This window comes from Zalophus californianus, chromosome 9 (assembly GCF_009762305.2).
Source record: "Zalophus californianus isolate mZalCal1 chromosome 9, mZalCal1.pri.v2, whole genome shotgun sequence".
NCBI lineage: Eukaryota > Metazoa > Chordata > Mammalia > Carnivora > Otariidae > Zalophus > Zalophus californianus.
The window spans coordinates 57084108-57107507 of NC_045603.1; the positions used below are offsets into that span (position 1 = coordinate 57084108).

At 49.7% G+C, this 23400-nt stretch overlaps 2 protein-coding genes across 4 annotated transcripts in view; one reads left to right on the forward strand and one right to left on the reverse strand.

The window, feature by feature from the left end:
- KIF5A (kinesin family member 5A) overlaps positions 1 to 5798 on the reverse strand; it is a 29610-nt gene extending 23812 nt beyond the window's left edge. The window contains exon 1 of one of the 2 annotated variants that reach the window (XM_027595259.2): positions 5408 to 5798. In XM_027595259.2, coding sequence (XP_027451060.1) covers positions 5408 to 5536 — 129 coding nt within the window. In that variant the 5' untranslated portion in view covers positions 5537 to 5798. The remainder of the gene's footprint in view (positions 1 to 5407) is intronic. The other variant, XM_027595261.2, reaches the window with a different exon arrangement.
- Positions 5799 to 8824: 3026 nt separating this feature from the next.
- Positions 8825 to 23304, forward strand: DCTN2 (dynactin subunit 2). 2 transcript variants are annotated; one of them, XM_027594724.2, is made up of 15 exons: positions 8825 to 9011; positions 9937 to 10005; positions 16220 to 16225; positions 18594 to 18690; positions 18870 to 18931; positions 19256 to 19354; positions 19841 to 20001; positions 20196 to 20346; positions 20682 to 20747; positions 20961 to 20999; positions 21179 to 21256; positions 21346 to 21417; positions 21646 to 21748; positions 21861 to 21952; positions 22848 to 23304. In XM_027594724.2, exons 1-15 carry the CDS (start codon positions 8976 to 8978, stop codon positions 22932 to 22934), a joined length of 1218 nt encoding a protein of 405 aa, XP_027450525.1. In that variant the 5' UTR covers positions 8825 to 8975; the 3' UTR covers positions 22935 to 23304. The 2 variants fall into 2 exon arrangements, with proteins under 2 accessions (XP_027450525.1, XP_027450526.1); XM_027594725.2 differs by lacking the exon at positions 16220 to 16225.
- Positions 23305 to 23400: the final 96 nt, after the last annotated feature.

Sequence of the window (23400 nt, forward strand, 5' to 3'; positions counted from 1 at the left end):
CTTGATTCTTGAATTGTAATCTAACTCAGTGTTGCTCCTATCCAGTGGCTAAGAAACAGAAACAAACAAAACATGTCTATCTCAGCCCAGTGACTCTAGCCTCTTCTCCACCAATGTCTGTCTATGCTTCTTGAAGCCAGGAATGCAGCCAAAGGGGATTAAATAGAACTCTCAAGCCAACTTTGCCCCTCCCTTCTTCCCTTCTGGGAACATGGGCACCAACACATTCTCTGCCTTTCCCTCTCCCTCCCTCCTCCTCTCTCTCTCTCTCTCACAAACATTCCCAGTTATAGGATTCCAGAGAAGGCTGTGGATGCATTAAAATGGAGGGCGCTCTCCAAGTGCTGAAGGTAATTGCTACCTGAGGAACCCCTTTTCTGAAGCCTGCACTGGGAAGAAGGAAGAGACCAGAGAGAGTAAAAGGGTGGTGTTCTCAGTACTGTGACGATAAAAGATACCCAAGAACTAAAAATCGGTTCACTTAGTAAACTCGTGAGCATGGAAAGCCACAGACACATTATAATTTCAGAGGTTCTTGAAAGGCCTGCTATTCCCTACTTCCCTACTCTAGACTAGGCCCTTAAAGTCCAAGTCTAGTTTATTATTTTATCTTAAGATTTTTATTTCTGTTAAATTGTAAATTTCTTTGTAATTTTCCATTGATTATACTCAAGATGAAATTTTTTGTCAGATCTTTTGATGAGAATAACTAGACCAGTGGTTTTCTACTTTTTTCTGCCTCTAGACTACTCACATGGGAAACATCACCACTATTTATTTATTTCTCACGACACACAATTACTTTGAGTCGGACTGTCGTACGCTGTGGAAGGTTCCTTTTTCTTTTTTTTTAATGTTTTATTTATTTATTCATGAAAGTTAGAGAGAGAGAGAGAGGCAGAGGCAGAGGTAGAGGCAGAAGCAGGCTCCCTGCCTAGCAGGGAGCCCGATGCGGGACTCGATCCCAGAACCCTGGGATCATGACCTGAGCTGAAGACAGACGCTTAACCATCTGAGCGACCCAGGTGCCCCTGTGGAAGGTTTCTTACCAGAATCTGAGTGTGTATAGTTTGCAAAAGCCACTGATTTTTTTTTTTAAGCCGTTTCTGATGCCCCCTCTCAGACATCTGCCCAGACCACTCTACAGACTGGATCACCATGTAGACCAAGAGTTTCTTGAAGGCAGGGATTCTCTGTAAATCCCCAACATCAAGCACAGTCCTTGGCCGACAGGATGTCCTTCATAAATATTTGTCAAAAACACAGATATTGATGGAGGAAGAGAGCAAGAAGATTTTAGAGACCTGGACGTTGGGATGAAACAACTAGTAAGAAGGGGAAAGGTTAACTACTTCCCAGTGTGTCAAAGGCTAGCTTGTGGGGACAGAGCATATATAAAAAATAATATCTAACTCTTATCAGTTTATTACGTGCCTGCACTGTTCTAAGCAATGTATATGCATTATCTCATTTAATGCTCACAGCAATCCTAGAAGGTACTATTATTATTCCATTTTATAAATGTGGAGACTGAGGTTCAGAGAGGTAAGGTAGCTTGCCCACAGACACACAGCTGAGAAATGGTAGCACATGGTCTCAAACCCAAGCAATCTGAATCCAGACCCATAGTGCCATAGTCACCCAAGAACTGAAGCGTCTGGATACTGAACATGGCATCAGATCCTCTTCATGGCTTTTCCTTCCCCTTCCCCACATGACCCCCACCCCCATTTGGACATTTCCCCAAATGTTTCCAGACAGAACTGAAGCCCTGCATCACTCCCTTTTTCCAAACTCAACCCCATCTTCAGAAGTATGAGATCCTCCCACCTACCCTCTTCCAGGAACCCCCTCACCATGCCAGCGTTGGAGACTGGAAGAATGGTTTCATTAGCAACATTCAGGGAAATGCTCCACCTTTGAGGAACACTCCCTGAGATCCATTCCCCCCCGCCCCTGCCACAGCAATCTAAGCACCCCTCACAGACTCCTCCAGAGAGCTCCCTTTCAGAATCCCGCAGCCCAGGGCTCCATTCTTCCTAAACCCACCCAAGCCTCCTTGTTGTCTCTTGCTTACATGTCCCATCCCTAAGGGCCCCAGTCTGTCACCATGCTGAGCTCTCACCCACTGAACTCAAACGGGTGCTTTGTGTCTCCCAGCACCTTTTGGTAGTTTTCCATTATGTGAACTGACTAAGCTAATGAGAGGGCCTAAGATCAGGGGTCCCAAGATGACCAACCTTTTCCACCCTCAGTAAAGCACTTGGTAGAGGCTGAACTTCTGAGCACAGGCCTGATTTCCATGGTGACACCCCTGGGGATTGTTGCCATGGTAATGCTGGAGAGACACTGGCCACGGTGAACATTACCTCCCCTCTCCATTTTCTTTTATGAGACTCACCCAAAGCTAAAGGGAGACCTGCTCCCCCTCTTCAGATATCAAAGGAATCCTGGGCCACCCCAAACAATATTGACTCTGATCCAGTAATCCTGCAGGTCCCAACCTAGCTTTTCCAAATGAGGTACTGGATAGTCCTGGATTTTTGCTGCTTAAGAACCTGCTAACCCACTAGGAGATCTCAGGGAGAAAGAATATAATGGACACTGAATGAATGAGGGAGAGGAACAGGGAGAGAGGAACAGAATGTATGGGTCTTCCCTCACTGTCATCCCTCCCATGTCTGGTATAGAGGCAGCGGCCCTGACAGCAGGCACCCGGACACTCTGCCCACCAAGACCAGGGCCGAGAGACACTTAAATGTATCCAGTGAAAAAGTCACACTGGATTCTGAGTGACATAAAGAACAAAACAAGGTACACAGCCCACAGACAGTGACCCAGACACCCTTCTACTATGACTCAGGCCATTAACTTTGGCTAAGCCCCATCCTCCAGATTCCTGGGAGAAGTCAGGGGCATGGGGGAGGGATGAGGCTGAAAGAGCTGTCTTTCCAGCTTATTCTCCTACCCTCTGCCAGGCAGAAAAAGCCCACGAGCATCTGAGACTCTGAAGCCCTGAGGTAGCCGCAGTGCCGCAGAGGCAGAGAGGAGAGCCACCAGAGAAAGGAGCAGGGGCTGGGTTTGGAGAGACTATTGTCTCCCCCTTCCCTCACCTTCCTGAAGCAGCTTCCTCCACCAATTCCTCAGACGCTGGGCCCCAAAGGGAGTGAGAGGAGGAAAGAGGAGAGGGGGTAGGAGATTTCCTTCCCTTGGTGGGACCCTTGAGGGTTGCGTCCAAATCCCTTCTCCTAGAGCCCTCCTCCTTCCAAATGAGCAATGAACAGTCAGGCTGGGAGGCAAGCTCCAAGGACGCTGCCTGAGACAAAATGGCCCCCCATAAGCATCTATCTCAGCTGGAGAGATTAACAGGAAGGGCTGGGGCAAAGGAAGACACACAGTGAGACAAAGGTGCAGCCCTGCAAATATCAGGCAAAACAGGCAAGGGAGGACCAGCTGCGGAACTAAGATAGAATCTGAATTGGCAGGGGGCCCTGGGCCTCTCTGCCTCTCTCCCCCTTCTACAGTGTCTTTCCTGTTTTGCGAATTCGACAGATCAATACAGCCACTCCTTCTCCCAACATCAGCCCATGCCACATGCCTGCCACACTAGGATGGCCCGAGAACCTAAAGGAGTTTGTTCAGACTTACCTGAAAGAACTAAACCAAGGAAGCTAGGCTTCAAAGTAGAAGCTTTTGTGGATGTGCACCCCTAAGACCACCTCCCTCCTATTTCTCAGCCTTCATGTCTCAGGAAAACCTCAAGCTCCAACTCTCACAGCTAATGCCTGTTGTCCAGACTACTTGGAGAGGAGCCCCCAGGACCGATTATTTCAGCCTGGCCACACTGACCAGATTGTAAGGCCTAAGGTCCTTGAGGCCAAGAGAGACAGGGGCCCTCTCGATGTGGTAAACATACACATATGTAAGCACACACACAAGGCAGAAGCCCCTATTTGAGTTCAGTGGGTGAGAGCTCAGCATGGTGACAGACTGGGGCCCCTGGGGATGGGACATGTAAGCAGGCTCTTCCTAAGGCATGTTTACTCAAAGTCCCATTCTCACTGATTCAGAGGGCCCACGCTCCCTCCCCATCTTTCCTTCATTCGTTTAATAAGCATGCCTTGGGCCAAGCACTGTGGACCAAAGATACATAAACAGTGCCCCTGACCTTGAGGACAGCCGTCATATGTGCCCCTCCCTTCTCAGATTGGCTACAGTTTCCTGGCCCAGCACCCCTCAAGCCCTACAGGACTCGATCCCAGATCCTTTCACCCCACAGCCTAACACTCCCTACCAACATGGGAAAGGAGGGGTGGGTGAAGAATTCCCTAGGAATTCCCTTTGGGCCATCACAGATAAAGGTCGAGAAGAGAAATCTGCAGAGGCAGTGTGATATAGAGGAAAAGCCATGAGCTTTGGAGTTAGAGATTTAGGTTCAGATCCATGAATTAACAGGGTGACCTTGAGAAAGTCATTCAACTTCTTTGGGCCTCAATTTCCTCATCTGTAAAATGGAAATATTGGTACCTACTTCAGAGTGTTGTTTTGAGGAGTAAATAATACATGTTGAGTAACAAACCCATAGTAAATATTAGTTCTCCTTCTTAATAAGATCTCCTCCATGGGTAGAGCTGTCATGATGAGGTTGAAACAGCTTGCTACTTTTTACTGGATCATCAAGAGAAAGGATGAATAAGCAAGTACCTATTAAGACCTCAGGATCTGGTTATTTTTATTTGTTAGCGGGAACTGGGGTGTCTGAAATCCTCTTCCTACCGTACCTGGGAGGGAAAGGCAGACATTTCCTTAGGACCCCAGAGCCCCCTTCCCAAATTGGGTGTGGCATCAATGTATTTCTTTCTCAGAAAACCCTTCATCAGCCCTGTGCCCTCCGCCCAAGTCTAGGCTGTAACTACTTCAGGGGCTGATGGAGGGCTCGGTCTTAGAGCCCACTCTCATTCATACCTCCACCCGCAGAGACCCTGGACTGCCCACCTCCCATCTAGCCCATCACCAGTCTACCCCCTCCCTTCCTGGGAGGTGAGGGTAAAGATCTGAGCCAATAACAAAGGGAAGATGCGCTTTCCCTAGGGGAGAGGGAAAACATCAGAAAAACACGGGACTGGCTCTAAGGGGTGGGGACGCTGCAGCGAGCAGCAAAGGGGAGTTGGGTCCCCTGACTGCGAGGAAGTAGCCCCCTCCCACTCTGCGGAGACCTGGCAGCCCGCTTGGCCAGGCCACACCCAGCCATCCTGATGCAGGGGAGGGGAGGGGCTGCGGCGGGGAGGATGGAGGCTGAGCGGCGGGGAGGGGGCGCAGAGTGACAGCCAGGGGCGAGGACGGCGGGGGCGGGGGAGATTCATCTTGCGGACCCCTCCCCGAAATTCCCTCCCGCGGCGACACTCACCCCAATAACGACGCTGTCGTCCCCTTGGAAAATGGGGATGAACTTGTCTCCCCGCAGAATCTCGGCCTGGTTCAGGGGCCGAAATCGGCAGAGCACCTTGATGCTACATTCGTTGTTGGTCTCCGCCATGGTGGTCGCCGGCGACGGGCTGGGCACTTCTCGGGCTGCAGGGGCGGTGTGCGCTCCGGAGGAGGGGTGCTCAGCTGCGGCCGAGGCGGAGGACAGGTGCTCGGTCTCTGGAGCCGAGAAAGCAGGTGGGGCACCCGGGCGAAGGCTGGAGAGCAGGGCCGGGGCGCGCTTGCTCGCTCCTGCGGCACGGGGATGCGGGCGACCTGGGCGTCTGGTCCTCTCCCGGCGCTCTGCCTCTCCGCCCCTCGCGCTGCAGCGCCGCGCTGCGGGCCTGGGCGGGGCGGCGGCCGCGGGGCGGGCGGGGCTTCCCTCGCGGGGGGCCTCCGGCTGGACGTCCACGCGAGGGGGCACCTTTCGGTTCCTCTCGCCTCCTACCCCACCCCTGACGCTCTTAGGTAACCTCGCCCTCACCCCTTCCCCACCCAAGTCCCTTGCCGCATCCCACCGCCCCACCTCCCCGGCCTGCCTGTCCCTCCCTCGGACTCCACCCCTCTGGAAGGGATAAGGGGGCTGAGGTGGGCCTGTCGCCGGGGTAGGGAAGAGAGTCGACGCCGGTTCCACCCCTTTTATTCCGGGACACCCTCCTCCCCCACCCCCGCCCCGCCCCTGTCACCATCCTCTCCAAACTGAGAGCACCCTTCTCATTCCCCATCCCCAACCCCCTCACACAGATTCCCAACCCACTCAGCTTTCAAGGGCGGCTGCCGGTACCCCTGTGGGGGTGGGTGTCCAGGTTCCATTTTTCAGACAGCAGTGTCAGGGGAGAGGCTAGTCCCTTCCGCTTCTACGTCCAAAGGTGCGCTCTCTCCCCAGTATACACACCAGGTCCCCAATGTGAAGGAAGGCAAACTCTGATTCTGGGCTATCAGAATTCAGAAACGGATAAAATTCTCATTTTTGCCTCATAGGTTGGGGCTGGGATGCAGGTGGGCAGGAGAAGCTTTTGCAAGAGAAAGGGAGTCAGAAAACAGTGAAGGGGAAGTAATGATGGGAATGGGGAAGGCCACAGGGGCTTTGAGAGAGAACCAATAGGGCAGACATCTGCATTTAGGTTTCAGACAGGTTTCAGCGCCTACGTAAGTGTTTCCTGTCCAAGTTACCATTGGACAGAGTCCCAACACCCCAGCCCCTTTCTCCGGGCTTGCTTTGTTTCTCCCCCTTCCCTAACAACAACAACAAAAAAAAAGCCAAGCCTTAGAGATTCTTTGTCCTTCCTCCCCTCAGGTCAGACTCCTGCTGCAGCCCCTGGGCAGAACCACCTAGAAGCGGGCCAGATTGATTTTTCTCCACATCACAGGCCTCTGCTGGCCAACAGAGAGTTAGACTGCAGGAGTTGAGGCTCTAGGCCAAGGGAAGGAGCATGGTGATGGAAAAAGGGAGGAGGGGATGGAGGTTCTGCTTAGCAATTGTCTAAGGTCACTTGGACACTATGAGGCAAGAATGAGAGAATGATGGCCTGGCCAGACAAGAAGTAACCACTCAGAACTCAGATAATGGCTTCCACACATTGGGCCTATACCTCTCGCCCACCTTGAGTCTTAAGGAAACTGAAGGAAATTGGTCCAACATAAGAAACTGGATGGAAAGGCAGTAGGACTCTGTAGAAAGAGGGGTAGAGGGGCGCCTGGGTGGCTCAGTTCTTAAGCATCTGCCTTCAGCTCGGGTCATGATCCCAGGATCCTGGGATCGAGCCCCGCATCAGGCTCCCTGCTCCACGGGAAGCTTGCCTCTCCCTCTCCCACTCCCCCTGCTTGTGTTCCCTCTCTTGCTGTGTCTCTCTCTGTCAAATAAATTAAATCTTAAAAAAAAAAAAAGAAAGAAAAGAAAAAGAAAGAAAGAGGGGTAGAGGTTTGGGGAGGAGCCAGGAGAGTATGCATAGAATGACAATGAGTTCCAAACTCCGGAACACAAGCATCTCTCCAGTCACTTGGTCTGGCACTATTTCTAAGTGTTGCAGCATCCTGCAAGCTCAGGAAACATTATGGAAAACATCCCAAACTCAGGCCCCTAGGGGCTCCAGGGTGGCAGCCTTAATGGAGTTTCAAAAAATGTTTGTCTAAAAAAAAAGCTTGTCTATGGAGGGTCAGGAAAAAAGTTTACCGGGTATGCCCCCCCCCGGAAAAAAAACACCCACACACAATGCGGCAAGTTTTTCATAAAGCTAGATTTATTAAGTTTCAAAGGACTGTTTTTATTCTTGAGAGTATGTCCTTCCTACTTCTAGTAAGAAATGATGGCTATAGTAAACAGTAGGCTTTCTTTTTCTAACGCACTTAGTTGACAAAATTAAAAGGTAGCAGTACTATGTCCATCCTCAGAAAGGGTTGCTGTTGTTCTATTTTTTAAAAGATTTTATTTATTTGAGAGAGAAGGAGAGCATGAGCAAGGGGAGGGGCAGAGGGAGAAGCAGGCAGGGAGCAGGGAGACCCACGTGCGGCTAGATCCCAGGGTCCTGGGATCAAGACCTGAGCTGAAGGCAGGCGCCCCAGGGTTGCTGTTGTTTTAATTTTATTGAACTGTGAAATTCAGAAGTCTGAAAACTATTAGTGAAGTGGTTAAGAGCACAGAGGTTGTTCCGACAGACATACAGCCACCACTTACCTATTTATGAGCTTGAAATAAGATTCCAGATTTGAAAAACAAAAACAGGATGTCCCGTTAAATTTGAATTTCAGATAAAAAACTAATAATGTGTGTGTGTGTGTGTGTGTGTGTGTGTGTGTGTGTGTGTGTCTTAGTATGTCCCACATATGATATGGGGCATACTTACCCTAAAAAAAACAAAAACAAAAACAAAAACTATTAGTTGTTTACCTGAAATTCAAATTTTTACTAGGTGTCCTGTACTTTATCTGATAGCTCTAACTCGAGATGATTACTTAATGTTTTCATTCCTAATATGACTAAGCCCTTACTAAATTTTACTATTATTGTTTTTGAAGTCCTTTCTGTGCCACAGCATGACAGGATGTTATTTTTATCTAGTCATTTAATTTCTGGAAGCCCAAACGTATTCATCTGAAAAACAGGAATTATAAAATATTTTTTCATAGACTTGGTGTAAAAATGAAATAAAATAAGTTATGTGAAATAACTCCCAAGGCGCGTTATTGTCGTTCTCCGTCCAAGCCCGAGTGGTCCAAAACTACACATCCCACAATCCCAGGCGGCGTCCCCCCGCCATTACCTCATTCCCTGGCCGTATTCTCGCCAATCCCGGCCTCTCCAGGGGTGTGGTAGCGGGCTGTTCTCGCGATTTTTGCCTTATCCTTCTCTCTCCTGTACGATTCCTGTCGCGAGACTTCCTGCTCCTCCGCCTCCTCCGCCGCTCCCTTTGCCGCCGCCTTAGCCCGGGACCCGGACCCAGCCTCTCCCCTACCCGAACACCGGCCCCGGCTCCACCGAGGCCCCGGTCCCCCAACCCCGCCTCGCCGCCGCCATGGCGGACCCTAAATACGCCGACCTTCCCGGCATTGTGAGTACAGGGCCAACCCCGGCTCCCCAGGACCGCACCCCCGACCTACTAAGGACCCCCAACAGACACTAACCCGTGACCCCTCCCGCCTGCAGCCCTTCCTCCGCCCCAGGGCTCCAGCCTCTGGCTCCCCGGCGGGCCACAGCACCCTCCGAACTCTTCCGACCCGACTTGGCCCGGCCGCGGAATGGCTTAGCAGGCCCCTTTTCCGGCAGTGGCCGGTTTCTCCGCCCAAAAATCGTCTCTGGGTGCTTACCACTTGTGCCCGAGTGTTTCTATCATCCATGTCAGCATCACCCGTGTCCCCCCAAATCTCCCCATAAGGCCCCTCCCCCCACCATCCCCACCCCAAACACATACCAGGCCACTTGGTGATGGCCTTCACCCTGCCAAAGAAAAGGTTACCGTGGCAGAACCCTTCTAGTGCCAGATAGAGAATTCTGCCCTCCGGGACCCCCCCCACACGCCCCCCCGGCACATACCAGCTTCTACCCTCCTTTTGTGCTGCCCTGCCTGCATTCTCAAGGGTGGGGGTCGTGTCACAGGACCTTGGGTACTAAGGTCCTGAGTCACTCTCAACCTTTGTGCCAGGGTAGTGGTGTACAGGGCCTAATTCGAAGATAGCCCTCTCCTACTTTGGACATAATGATTGCCAAGAGCCCGCCCCCATTCATATTCAGGGTCACATCTTTGTCATCACTTACTTTCACCACTTACCGTGAGGTTCCAGTTGTGCCCCCCCCGTCATCCCCACCCCTCTAAGACGTGGGAACTGACATGCAGTTCAGTGGGCAGGTGGAAGAGAAGGGACAGAATGCTGGCCTCACAGCCTGCCTTCTCTCCTAGCTTATTCAAATGGAGTGGGTCCAGGAGTATTGGTGGATGCTGGGTAATGAGGTGGGGTGGTCACTGCTTCTGTCTGCAGGCCAGGAACGAGCCAGATGTTTATGAAACCAGCGACCTGCCGGAGGATGATCAAGCCGAGTTTGATGCGGTAAGACTATGTGCTGCTTCAGGACTCTTATGGACCCTGACCTCTCTCCCCCAGGCAAACCCTTTCCCTTTTCTGGAAAGCCACAGCAATAAGCGGGTATGCCAACCCAGCCTGGGAGGTATGTAGGTTGCAGGCTTACAGCCACCAGTGAACAATGCCAGGACGGAGAGCCATGTTGGTGGAATCACAACTAACAAGACCTGATCCTTGGGTCTGTTAAATAAAAGTTGAAATATCTCAAAACAGTTTAGTTTGGGACTAGTGATTTAGGTAGGCCCCTGGGTGCTAGTCTGCGGTAATGAATCATGAAGTCTGAGCACTTATAAACTACTTGAGGTTAGGGCGCCTGGGTGGCTCAGTTGGTTGGGCGACTGCCTTCGGCTGGGGTCATGATCCCGGAGTCCTGGGATCGAGTCCCACATCGGGCTCCCTGCTCGGCAGGGAATCTGCTTCTCCCTCTGACCCTACCCCCCCTTGTGCTCTCTCTCTCTCTCAAATAAATAAAATCTTTAAAAAATAAAAATAAACTACTTGAGGTTAGGAACTAGGCCTTTGATTTCATAAAATATTTCACTTGATACATGTTCATTAGAATCCTACCAAGAGCTAGATTTTGAAGTGTAGAGGAATAGTCTTTTTCCTGAACACCTAATATCTATTGAGCAAGGAGTGAGAAAATGATGTGATTTTAGAAAGATAAGGGGTCTGGTCAGAGCAAAACAAATTTGAGGAAGAACATAAATATTTTCTAGCAGCATAGGAGAGTCCCTTAGCACTTTCAGATCTAAGAAGAACTCTAAGGAAGAAATTAGCTGTGGACACAATTTAACCATGAGGGGAACCACTTAGCACTGTTTATTGAATGTATTTATTCTATGTTGGTTTTTGTGCAATGTAGAGGAAGAAATGTCCCTGCCTTTAAGGATGCCCCAGACTAATGGTGATGGAGTTAGGATACATATAGGATAGGAAACATGGAATAAACAAAATGGAGTGAATGGAAATCAACATAGTAAAAACTTGTATATAAGTACCAAAGGGAACAAAGGTCTATTAGCATTTTTTTAAGATTCTTTATTTATTTATTTGACAGAGACAGCAAGAGAAGGAATACAAGCAGGGGGAGTGGGAGAGGGAGAAGCAGGCTTCCCGTTGAGCAGGGAGCCCAATGTGGGACTCGATCCCAGGACTCTGGGATCATGACCTGAGCCGAAGGCAGGCGCTTAACGACTGAGCCATCCAGGCGCCCCTCTATTAGCATTTTTTATAAGATGTGGTTTAGGTTCTATTCCAAAGAGAGCTGGGCTAAGGTCACATTGATGAAGCAGGCTCCGTATGTTTGTCTGTAAGTCCTGTGGCTATATCTGTGGGGCTGGTTAGTCCTGGAGAATGCTGGCTGCTGGCTTCTAATGTATGGCTTGGCGTACTCACTTATTCCTTATTTGATTTCCCCCAGGTGGAAGTGGTTCCTACTTTGTGGGAACACCTTCCCTGTCTCCTCTCAGTGGTGTGTTCCTTGTGGCTTCTGTACTTGCTGGCATGTCAGTCTGTCCCCCAAGCTTGAGTATCTGGAGATAACGCTGATGTCATTGCTCCAGGACCTGGGTGTGCACCTGTCACTCCAAGATGTATGTTATTAGGAAGCTGTCTTTGACCTCACAGAGCAGGAGTATAAGCTGAGGACTTCAGTCCTCTAACCCATTTCAGAGACTGTTCAACTCGGGCCTAGGCCTCTGCCTATAAAGTGTCACAGCTTCATGGTGAGATAATAAATGGAAGTTTGTCACTGACTGTGATATGAATGGGCAGTATCACAGCAATCCCCTTTCCAAAACAAAAATACATTGTAGTTTTCCTTTTGAAAGAACTGAGGTATTTCTTAAGAAGAAGATGACAGGCATGGAAGCACCTGAATGTGCAGCCCTAATGGGCTGTTTCTCCCCACTGAACCTGAGCAGCCTATTTCAGTAGTACCTAGTGGAGTGGCTGATAGGGAGGGATACCAGAAGTATTCATTTCCTGCAGCATACTGCCCAGGATGATGGTATAGCAGTGCATAGGAGCTGGATGGTAAATACAAGAAGAGTCGAGTTGCCTCCATCACCTAAGGCTCAGCTAAATGACTCTTCATCACTAGGCAGGAGTGAGTAGGATGGGGAGACCTTCAGTTGCTTCAGGAAGGGGGGGATGTGCTGAGATGTTTACTGATGTCAGCTAATGTCTCTGGCCTCTGGGTGGTCCTGTGGGCCTTAGGAGGGCAGCCTTCGGGAAGTCAGCTGGGTAACAGTTCTGTGACTGCTCTTAATATTGATGTAAATGTGCAACTGGAAGAGAAGTGGGTTGTACTTAGTCCAGAAACCTCATGTCTGTGAGGCCTGGATTCTCACCAGCAGCCTTTCTCTCACCTGCCTTCCCAAGACCTAGCACCAGTGGCAGTGCACATCACCAGTACTGTGGCTGAACCCTGAGGTTTTCAGTCACCTTCTTAACCCCTGACAACAGAATGTTCTGCCTTAGTCTCCAGATTATTTTCAACTTTAATCGGATTCATTTTTAAAATAGATAATATATGCACATAGAACAAAAGTCTCTTCCCACCCCTGCCTGCCACCACTCAGGTCCCTTCCCTGAAGAAAGCCAATATGACCAGCTTCTAATGGAACCTTTTGGGGGATCTCCAGGTTTTTATTTAAAGGAATAATCAAAGTGTGTTGACCCTCACTCTTTTAACCTCCTTCGTCTTATTGCTCCACTGTGGAAAAAATTGAGCTGCTGAAGGAAATAATGTCCTCTAATATCCTTTAAAGATTGTAATTGCTAGTTTAATTTAAACATAAAAGTATTGCAGTTCCCATAGTGGAGAAGATGGGGGAGGAAAGTAGTATAAAAGGTTTTAGTTTTGCTAAAGATGATCCTGATTTTCCTCCTATTTCTTTAAAACGATTTTAACAGGAAGTAAAATATTATAAAATAAATGGGCCAGACAGCTGCACAGGCTAGCCCTTTCCTCTTCAATGTAGGAGAATCTCGTCTCTGTATTTCAGATGCTCCCAGGTTGATTTGGACGATGGGCTTGTTTGGAGACTTTTTTTTTCTTTGAGATTTATTTATTTATTTATTTGACAGAGAGAGAGAGATGGCGAGAGAGGGAACACAAGCAGGGGGAGTGGGAGAGGGAGAAGCAGGCTTCCCAGGGAGCAGGGAGCTCGATCCCAGGACCCTGGGATCATGACCTGAGCTGAAGGCAGACGCCTAATGACTGAGCCACCCAGGCGCCCCTGGAGACTTTTCTTAAAATGTCTCATCAGGAAAGCTAATTCCTGACTGGAATTTCCTCCCTGCTGGACCCACAGTCTACCTTGGGTCTGTGAGGCATTGTGCTCCTGGCTTTTGAACTGCTGGAACAAGGAGAGTAAATTCAGAAAAATCTCACTAGAAACAGGATATAGTTTCTCCCTTGATGCCTTATCCATCTCCAATGCCATGGGAAAGGGGAAGAAATGACCTATAGCCACAGTTTGACAGGGTCCTGGCAGAGGCTTGTTCTCCAAAGGGAAGATACTGCTGGACACTCCACCAGCCTGAGATGAGAAACAGTATGTTCTCTTCCTTATAGTTTGAGATATCCTAGAGTTTGCTTGATTGTGTTCACTGACTGTTGGCGCTCTGGAACTTACCTGAGTTTTTCCTAATGCTTCCCCCATCCTCCCTCCTCACCACCTTGCCTGGACACTAGTTTGCACAAGTAAGACCATTCGATGCTTCTTCTCTGCATGTTTTTTTTTTCATCTGCCATCTCGCATGCAATGCTCTGTCACTGTACTATTGTTGTAGCTAATCATTTTAAATTCTCTCGAGTCCCTAGCTGGGTCACTAAGGGGCCTGCTGGCCTTGTATTCCAAAATCATTAATCAAGGTTTGGAAGTACAACTCTGATCCATGAATCATTGTCTCTTTCCCTTGTGAGGTCTGCAGAATAAAACTGTCCAGTGGAGGATGGAATAGAAACATGGAGGCTGGGACTGCTTTTGCATATGAGGCATTTAGGGGCTGGAGTTAGAAGGGGTTGGCTTTCTCCTCCTCAGACTGAAATGAAGTTAAGAGAAAAGAAGTAACTGTTAGCCATTCTAGACAAGGGTAGAGAACAAGGGGGACAGTCACAGTCCTCACTTCTTAGCTATGTGTAGACTGTCCCTGGGGAAAACTCATTTTAATGTTCCCTGTGCTAAGCCTTTAGACAAAGGTAAATGGGATGGGAAAGGAGTGTTATATGTAAATTTAAGGTAATAACTTGGGTTATTTGTGCTTTCATGAGTCTTTCTGTTTCTGTACTCCTCCTTTAGAAATGGGTGGATGGTCAGCATTATGTTGATCCATCCTGGACAGTTTTATTCTACAGCATTCTCCAACTTCCTTGTCATCATGGTTCTGAAGTCCCTCTGGCTGCAGTGTTGGCAAAGAGCCTAAACAGGCTCAGAGAGCAGCAGTGGCCTCTTTCCCTGTCTGATCTAGAACCTCAGGTCTTGCCCTCTGAGGCACAGCCATTTAGCCAAACAGCCCTGGGGAGTCAGGGGGTCTACTAGTGAGAGGGACTGGGAGTCATGTACCAGGTAAGCTGGTACCTGAGATCAGGGCACTTAGAATTTTCCAATCAAGGTGGCTGAATGGACTGTTTCCGTGGTGACTGTTAAAACTCTAGGTTATAGGAATTATGCCTAAAAACTCATCATCCCACAGTGCACCCAAAGGACAGACCTGAAGGTGGTATATACAATTTACAAACTAATAGACCACTTTTCCTTTTCTTTGATTTTTCTATCCTCCCCCATTCTGCTTGTTCCTCATGATTTGAACTTGAACTTAAAGCTCATTGTTCTCTCTCCTTGAGTTTCTCCCAAGCTGGTTTTAGCTTGGCGGGGCAAGTAAGAGAAAGGTAGTGTGTGTGTGCCTCCCCTTGTGTGTTTGCATGTGTGCACCTGTGAGTACTTACACTCCCTCTGTGCAGAGACATCCCATGTAGACCACAGGGTCTGGATTTGCCTTGACCGTGAGCTGAACCAGGAGTCCTGGCTTAGCTGGACCCTGGCATGAGACGGGACGGAGAGGTTGAGGCTCAGGTGTGTCTAGCTGAACTCTTTGGGGCAGGAAGCACTTGTCTTTGTCCCACCACACATCTCATACATACATAACCATCTTCAACCTTCCACGATTCTACGTGCCCATCAGTAGAGCTCCTGGAGAGGCAGGGCATACAGCTAGATTTCCCCTCCTGGCAGTTCTTTACCCATCTTGCCTAGAAGGGAGAGCCTTATCTCTGTGGCTGGACTAAAAGAAGGCCTCTTTGAAGTTCTCTCACCTTTCCCCCTTGTCCACCTTCTAACCTCTGTGAATCTTGTGAGCAGAGGGTGGAAGAAACATTTTCTGCACATGGGCTGGTAGCTGTGAATCTTGGTGTCCTCTGGATTCTTTGTGCTCGCACATCCTGGCAGAATTGCTCTGGTTCCCTCGGTGCTGGGGGTGAGTTACCAACTAATCAAGATGGATACAAAAACACTGGCCTATCCGAGGGGCGAGGACGTGCCCTGCCTCTCCTCTGGCAGCAGAGAATGAGAACGGGTACTTCACCATCTCCTGACATATTTTGTTCTGCTTAACCTAAAGTCATATCAAACCACCCATGCGGGCACCCTTATTGTGACCAATTCCACCATCTAGATGTCTCATTCTTCAAGACTAGAGAAACCAAGAGACAGCGAGACTTGAACCATGAAGGCCCCCCTTGAGAGTTACGGACCCTCAGTCAGCTACATGTCCTTAGAGTCCCCATAGCCTCTGCTTCACATTCTGCCTGTCTCCCTCCGCCCCCACTTTGCTGTTCCATGCCACTGGCTTGCAACATCTCACTAGTTCTCAGATAATCTTACATTGCTTCTAATGACAGAGCTTCATGACATTCTCACCGCCAGAGAGGAAAGGGTCCCAAGTTCTTCTTTCTCTTGGGGTATGTAGTGACTCCAGCTGAAATTTCTTGGCCCCCAAATTTTGCTAGGCTCCCCTGGGCCCTATGGTGCAGTGTGTTTGAAGCTATCATATAGTGCATGTGACAATTTGCTAATAACAATTTTGTCTTTTTTTTCCCCTCCCTCACCCCCATTTCCCCACTCCCTTTCCTTTTAACTCTTTTGATTTTCTCACCTCTGGGGAAAACCACAAGGAGCTGGTAAGAAGCCTGACCTTTCATCTGCTTTTTAATGGGGTGTGCTGTGATGGGCAGTTGTTTATCTGTCCTTTTGTCTCTGCTAAATCTTTAATCCCTCTATCCAGCCCCACCCCCAGCCGACGGCCTTTTCCCATCTTATGAATCACTGTAATGACACTGTCCCCAGCCCATGCCCCCAGAATTCTGAGGCACTGATGGAGTGGGTGCCACTGGAGGACAGAAGGGTGCCGGCCATCTGGGTGTCTGGGGCCACATCCTTGGAGAGACTCTGAGGGGATGTCAGTGTCGGGCAGCTCTCCTGACCAAGGAGGTGGTCCTAAGTGGGAATAGTGAGATGAAAGCCCTGTTCATTCCCGTCACTGTCCAGGACCTCTGAGGCCCACATTCTGTATGTTGACCCTTTTCTACTCAATCAACCCCTTCCCTACTTAGGAAAGTATGTAGGAGAGTAGGTTCTCATCAGCATAGTGCCTGGCCCATAATGAGGGCTTAACAGATGGCAGCCATGATTAATTTCCTTCCTTGGTCTATAGACGGTGCTTCCCATTTGTCTCTTTAAGAGGATCTTTTAAAAATGGATTTCTACTTCATTGGCCTTGACTGGGGCAATCACATGGAGGAGTGGCATACTCTTGATTGTAAACTTAGAAGGTGGTTGTCTCTCCTGGTCGGGAGTCCTTCTCAGACAGACACTTTGTAGAGGCCAGACACCACACAGTTATTTGGCATGTGAGTGCTCTGGCCATACATTTCAGAGAAGATTAAAGAGATAATAATTTGGGGCTCAGTTGTCTCTTTGCCCTTGCATATAGGACGTTGAGCCCTTTTGTTTTCCCTTAATCTTTAGCTCTTGCCTCTCTGCTCAGCACTTCCCTGAAGAAGAGGTAAAGGTCAAAGTTGATGTTTTCTCCTTACGCCCTCCCTTCCCTATTTTTAAAGCTGCCACTCAACTGATTCCATCTCTAATAGCAGACCGGAGACGAAGGATGGAGCTTCTGCTGCTCTTCATGATGCCTCTCCATTATCATCCCCTACCACACCCAATACCCACATGCAGGCAGAGACTCTCTGTCCAGTCCTGGCTCACGTTAGAATCAGCTGGGTAGCTTTTCAACTGGCCTACTATCCTGGCCCTACGCCAGAACGATAATGAAATCCCAATCTACAGAGGAGAACCCAGGCCTCTTTTCCTCCTTTTTTTTTTTTTTTAATTTTAATTTTTTTTAATTTACATTTTGTAAGTGACGCAAATGCGCAGGCAGGGTTGAGAACTGTTGTTAAACGAAAGAAGACTCAGTTTGCCTGCCTCCTGTGGAAGTTGGAGCTGTTGTCCCCAAAAGCACAGGACTCCTGGGTCTCCTCCTCCTCCTTCAGGAATGTAGTGAGAGCTGTTGGACTGCTGACCAGGGAAGGAGATGTGTTAGTCCGAAGTGCCCGGTATTGGTGTAGTTGTTGGAATCTGAACAGCCAGTCAGTATCTAGTAAGGAGGGAACCTCTCCGCTACCGTTTCTAGGGTGAACTCTCTTTATCACTTTCTTTGCCATGCTCCCTGCTAATGGGAGAGCTTCAGTGCTTGAGACAAGAACAGAGGGCTCAGGGAGAAGAGGCGGGTGCTGCAGCTTCTCTTTGAGAAGCTGCTGGGCTACCTCCATGTCAGGACGTAGGCGTGGCCCTCACCCGTGGGTCCTCTTGGCAAGCAGGTAGTACTTCCGTTATTGCTTTTAAGACGTCCCTTAAAAAATAGTACAGTAATCTCTTGCCTCTTCTCTCTATACCCTGAACTCCCCAGCCTCATGGCAGCCTTGGACGTAGGACTGCTGGTCAGGCCCTCTCCCAGCCTCGCTTTTGTATCTCAGAGCTGGTATCTTCCCTTCAGCAGCATACTCACCCTCAGAGTTAGCAGCTGGACTGTCTGCCATCCTTCCTCTTTCCCCCCAGCAAGTATGGGAGGTTAGCTTGAAATGTCCTTCCTCAGCAGTGAGGAAATCTACGTTTGGGAGGGGGAGGTTCAAAGAGGTCAGGTTGGTTTCTTGCCCTGAGTGCATGGTGTGTGCCAGGTAACTGGGAGGGCCCCGGTGGGTGGGGTGGGGGGAGGGGGAGGCTTATGTACAGAGTGGGCGGGGAGGTTATGCTACCTCTGTTCCTTGAATCAGGGTGTTAATATTTATACAACTGACACTCCAAATTTACCAGGAAGCTTCTGTTTCCTAGGTTGAGCCTGGGTCAGCAGCTTGGAATGGAGCTGCCCTTCTCTTCCCTTGGAAATGTAGGGCCCAGTCTCCTCTAGTGGTTTGGGGATTTTATGGGGTCATGGAAGTCTAGGGTGAGAATGAATCTGCCTCTGGCCTGAACTACCTATTCCTGCAGGAGGAGCTGACGAGCACAAGCGTGGAGCACATCATTGTCAATCCCAATGCTGCCTATGACAAGTTCAAAGACAAGAGAGTGGGGACAAAGGGACTTGGTGAGACTGGGCTGGAAACTGGCCGGGGGGGGGGGGGGGGCTATCCTCAGACCGTAGTGACTTGCTTCAGGGAGAGGGTCCTTCATGGAGATCTTTCATGGTAGCCCTGACAGTCACCTGAGACCATGACTGCCCTGGGCCTCGATCAGGCCCTCAATTCCATCTTCTTTTCTTGGCAGATTTCTCAGATCGTATTGGAAAAACCAAGAGAACAGGATATGAATCTGGAGAATATGAGATGGTTTGTTGTGTGTGTGTTGATGGGAATGGTGCAGTGATCCTAGTTAGGAGGGACATCAAGGGATACAGTCAGGCTTCTGAGTTTTTCTCTCCTTGGGGGTCCTGAGAAACCCAGCAGGATACAATTGAGGATGCTTAGTCCCCGTGCTGTTTGCTCTGGAGAGTCTGCAGGCCTCCAGCTACCTCCAGTTTTTCTGTAACAGGGTGTTGTGGATTCCGAGTTGGACAGGAAGCCCTTACAACTTAGGCTCTGGGTTTGGATAAATTCTCGAGAAGCCTCCCTGTACCGAGAGGTGTAACTTCACTGTGTGTACTTGCTCTCTAGCTTGGAGAGGGCCTGGGAGTGAAGGAGACACCCCAGCAAAAGTACCAGCGACTATTGCATGAGGTCCAAGAGCTGACGACTGAAGTTGAGAAAATTAAGGTAACTGTAAACTCCCTTTTCCCCTTTGTGCCCTAACTTACATAGCAGAGGAGGACCTCATAGCAGGAGGAGAAAGGTTCCTGAGGCTCCTGGGTAAGGGAGCTGAAGTTCCTAGGTTTAGGAATATAAATAAATCTACATTCAGTGCCACAGGTGGGTAAGAACCATCCAGTAACTTCCAGCCACAGACATTCTTAAGGGCCTTGATCCTTTTTTCTGGTCTTTTTTTTTTTTTAAGATTTTATTTATTTGAGAGAGAAAGCACACGAGAGAGAGCTAGAGAGAGCATGAACAAGGGAAGGGGCAGAGGGAGAAGCAGACTCCCCACCGAGGAGGGAGCCGGACACGGGGCTCGATCCCAGGACCCTGGGATCATGACCTGAGCTGAAGGCAAATGCTTAACAACTGAGCCACCCAGGCACCCCCTTTTTTCTGGTCTTGATTCCCCCTTGCCCACCCCTCATTGTCTACTTCTTTTCATACCAGACAGCAGTGAAGGAGTCAGCCACTGAAGAGAAGCTGACCCCCGTGGTATTGGCTAAACAGTTGGCAGCCCTGAAGCAGCAGCTGTTTGCTTCCCACCTGGAGAAGCTGCTGGGACCAGATGCAGCCATCAACCTTACTGACCCTGATGGAGCTCTGGCTAAGTGGGTGCCCTGCTTTGTTGGGAAATCATTGCTGACTGGGGCATAGGGAGACTCAGCCAGGTACTGGCCAGGATACTAAGGGGAGAGGTAGCCTAGTTGTTCCTTAATGCTGAGTGTGAGGCAGAAATGAGAGAGTGGCTGGGCTGGCCCACATCCTTCCAGTCATGATCTTATTACTTGGTCTCCTGGCCCAGGCGCCTGCTGCTGCAGCTGGAAGCAACCAAAAACAGCAAGGGAACTGGTTCAGGGGGAAAGACCACCGGCGGGACTCCCATAGATAGTAGCCTTGTCACTTACGAACTACATTCTCGGCCTGAACAGGACAAGTTCTCTCAAGCTGCCAAAGTAAGTACGTATGTAGGTTGGTTGGGGGGCTAGGGTGACGTGGCCCTGAAGACTTTCCTACCTCCCTCCAAGGAATCAGATCTCAGGAGAGGGTGCTGGGAATGCTTCTGATTCCTCTTGATGTCTCGTTCTCCATGTTTCCCTCACCCATCTACTTTCAGTTAAGATTTTAAGAATGTGATTAGGGATATGTTCCAGAGAAAGTAGTCCATTGGCAGAGTGGAGAGGAGGAGTGAGGGGAATGGCAAGCAGACAAGCAGAGAAGAGCAGGATCTTAGTGCCCACTGTAGCAGCAGGGAGGCAGATGGCGAATCTCACTTCCTTCCTCGCCCTAGGTTGCAGAACTTGAGAAGCGCCTAACAGAGCTGGAAGCAACTGTACGCTGTGATCAGGATGCTCAGGTCAGGTGCTCTCCTCTACTTAGTCTGACCCTTGGATCCTGCACCCTCATCCCTAACACCCATAGCGTTCCACAGAACCCTGGGAAAGTGAGAAGGTCTTCAGTTATCAGATCAGCCAGTGGGTTGCCAGCTAGAACCAGAAAGGATGGAAGAAGGTAGTAATCAGGTGGAGATACAAGAACCACTGATTTCTTTCCTCCTTTTCCCCACCAGAATCCCCTTTCAGCAGGTCTACAGGGAGCTTGTCTTATGGTGAGTATAAGAGGAACCAGATTTTTGGATTACAGAAGGGATATTGAGGTTGGGTTTGCTTGGAGAACTCTTTTAGGGTCCATAGCTATATATTAATTATCTCCAGTGGAACACGGGGTGGCCTCTTCCTAGTCTGATCCTTTCCCCTTCGTGAAGCTTGTCCCAACCCCCACCCTCAGGAGACTGTAGAACTGTTGCAAGCAAAGGTGAACGCCCTGGACCTTGCAGTTTTGGACCAAGTGGAGGCTCGGCTACAGGTATTAGGTGGAGGGCAAACTGGATTACAGGTAGCTTGGGACTTTGGAAGCCCTGGGTGCCCTATCAACCTTAAAATCTGTGCTTCCAGAGTGTTCTGGGAAAGGTGAATGAGATTGCCAAGCATAAAGCTTCTGTAGAAGATGCAGATACACAAAGCAAGGTCAGGAAGAGCCCTTCCCCCCATCTTTATACCCTTCCCTGTTCCCTCGTGTTCTCCAAGTCATTCTGGTGGTCTCACCAAAGCCCGAGAGCCTCGAATCCCAGGTGCTGTCTTCGTGAGCTCTTACCAGCTGAGATAGGGCAGTGCTTCCCGCCTGCCCCACCCTAGCGAGGGGCTCCGTGTGTACTTCACTCGGCCATCCCCTCCGGGCCCTGTCTTGCCCCCCAGGTGCACCAGCTATATGAAACCATACAGCGCTGGAGCCCCGTTGCCTCCACCCTTCCTGAGCTGGTGCAGAGACTTGTCACCATCAAGCAGCTGCATGAGCAAGGTGGGAGGCCAGCTGCCAGGCGAGCTAAGAGGAATGGGAAGGTGGGCAGCTTTTGTTTCCTTCCCTCTTGGGAGTCTAATGTCCCCCATGCCTTTCCTACCTTCCTTTGTAGCCATGCAGTTCGGTCAGCTCCTGACCCACTTGGATACCACACAGCAGATGATTGCTAGCTCCCTCAAGGACAACTCCACCCTCTTGACCCAGGTGTGTGCCCCTTTATTGGTCTGCTGCCTCCCTTCTCTAGCAGGCCGGGTTCTCCAGCTTTGTCTCAATGGATTCTGCCTTGGCCCAGGTCGTAGCGTGATATGGCAGAGGCTTGGCTTGAGTCTCCACTGTTTTTCAGTAGTTGTGGGACCTTCGACAACTAACTTAACCTGTGAACCTCCATCTTACCATCTGGAAGATTATACCTTCCTCAGGGTTGTATGGATTAGGTGAAATACTGTGGGTGAATTGTTAAGAGTCCAGTGAACCTCAGTTTTTCCTAGAATACCTACCCTGTTCCTCTCTAGTCTCGGCTTAGCTTTCCCCTCCGTGTCCTCAGCCAGACGTGCTTATATCCAGAGCACGGCACATTGGGAGGAATACGGACTCTGAAATGAACAGCGGGCTCCAACCTCGCTCTGCTGCTTGTTTTCTGACGCTGGGCCAGTGAGCTTCACCTTCAGTCTTAACAGGGCCCAGCACATGGTCCTTGGTTTCTCTTGGAGGCAGTTTTCAGTGCCGGGGGCAGAATTATGGCTGAGAAACCAACACCACAGGTCCATCAAGATAAATGAAAAAATATATAAAGTGTAATATGTTCTGCCTCTAGAGCAGTTTTCTAAACTTTTGAGCCAGTAAAACGCTCATTTCAGTAAAATCTTACCTGTTCCTCATTATATAAAATAGATCAAAAGAATGGTTCTGGTTGAGTCCTGCCTGCTTGGCAGTCCCTAAACTAGGTCCGTCGTACTCCAAGGGTACTTTGAAAACTGCTACTATGACCTGCCCGCTCTGGGGCCCATAAGCTGTGCTTCCATTCTCTTCTCTTAGAGCAATTCTCAGGTGCTCACCCAAGCAAGCGCCTAGGCCTAGTGAAACATCTCTAACTTTTTAGGTGCAGACTACCATGCGTGAGAACCTGTCCGCGGTTGAGGGGAACTTTGCCAACATTGACGAACGGATGAAGAAGCTGGGAAAGTGAGCACCTTTAGGAGATGGAGAACAGGGGTAATCCCGACCCCTTTGAACTCTGTTAACAGCTTACATAGGGTTTCCCCTTAATTATAACCCTCACATCCCCATACCATTTGACACTGGGGCAAAGGGGTTCTTCCTGCATGTGGGGTTTACACCCCTCCTCGGAGGAATAGAGAGTGGTAGCTGGGGGACAGTAGATGGTGGTCTCCCCTTAGGCCCTGGGGACGTGGGCCCCACCACATGCCAGTTCCCGTCCAGTACTGCTTTGCCTGGGGCGGGGAAGGATTGGGTCCTGTCCTCCAGCACAGCTCCCGTGGCTGGCTGCAATACTGTACAACTGTTTCTGACCATTAAATGCTGTTGTCCTCTCTGTGGCCCCTGCTGTGTTTCCTGGGGAAGAGGCAGCATTGAGATGGACCCTCACAGCCTAACAGGCGGCCTCAGCCCCTCTCTGCTGCAAGAGGATTTAA

What these genes read in the sequence shown, in the direction of transcription:
- DCTN2 (XM_027594724.2), top strand. Translation starts at nt 8,976, where the DNA reads ATGGCGGACCCTAAATACGCCGACCTTCCCGGCATT. An exon ending in AGTGGGGACAAAGGGACTTG is followed by an intron (nt 18,691 to 18,869) that starts GTGAGACTGGGC and finishes TTTTCTTGGCAG; the next exon opens with ATTTCTCAGATCGTATTGGA. An exon ending in CCTGATGGAGCTCTGGCTAA is followed by an intron (nt 20,002 to 20,195) that starts GTGGGTGCCCTG and finishes CTCCTGGCCCAG; the next exon opens with GCGCCTGCTGCTGCAGCTGG.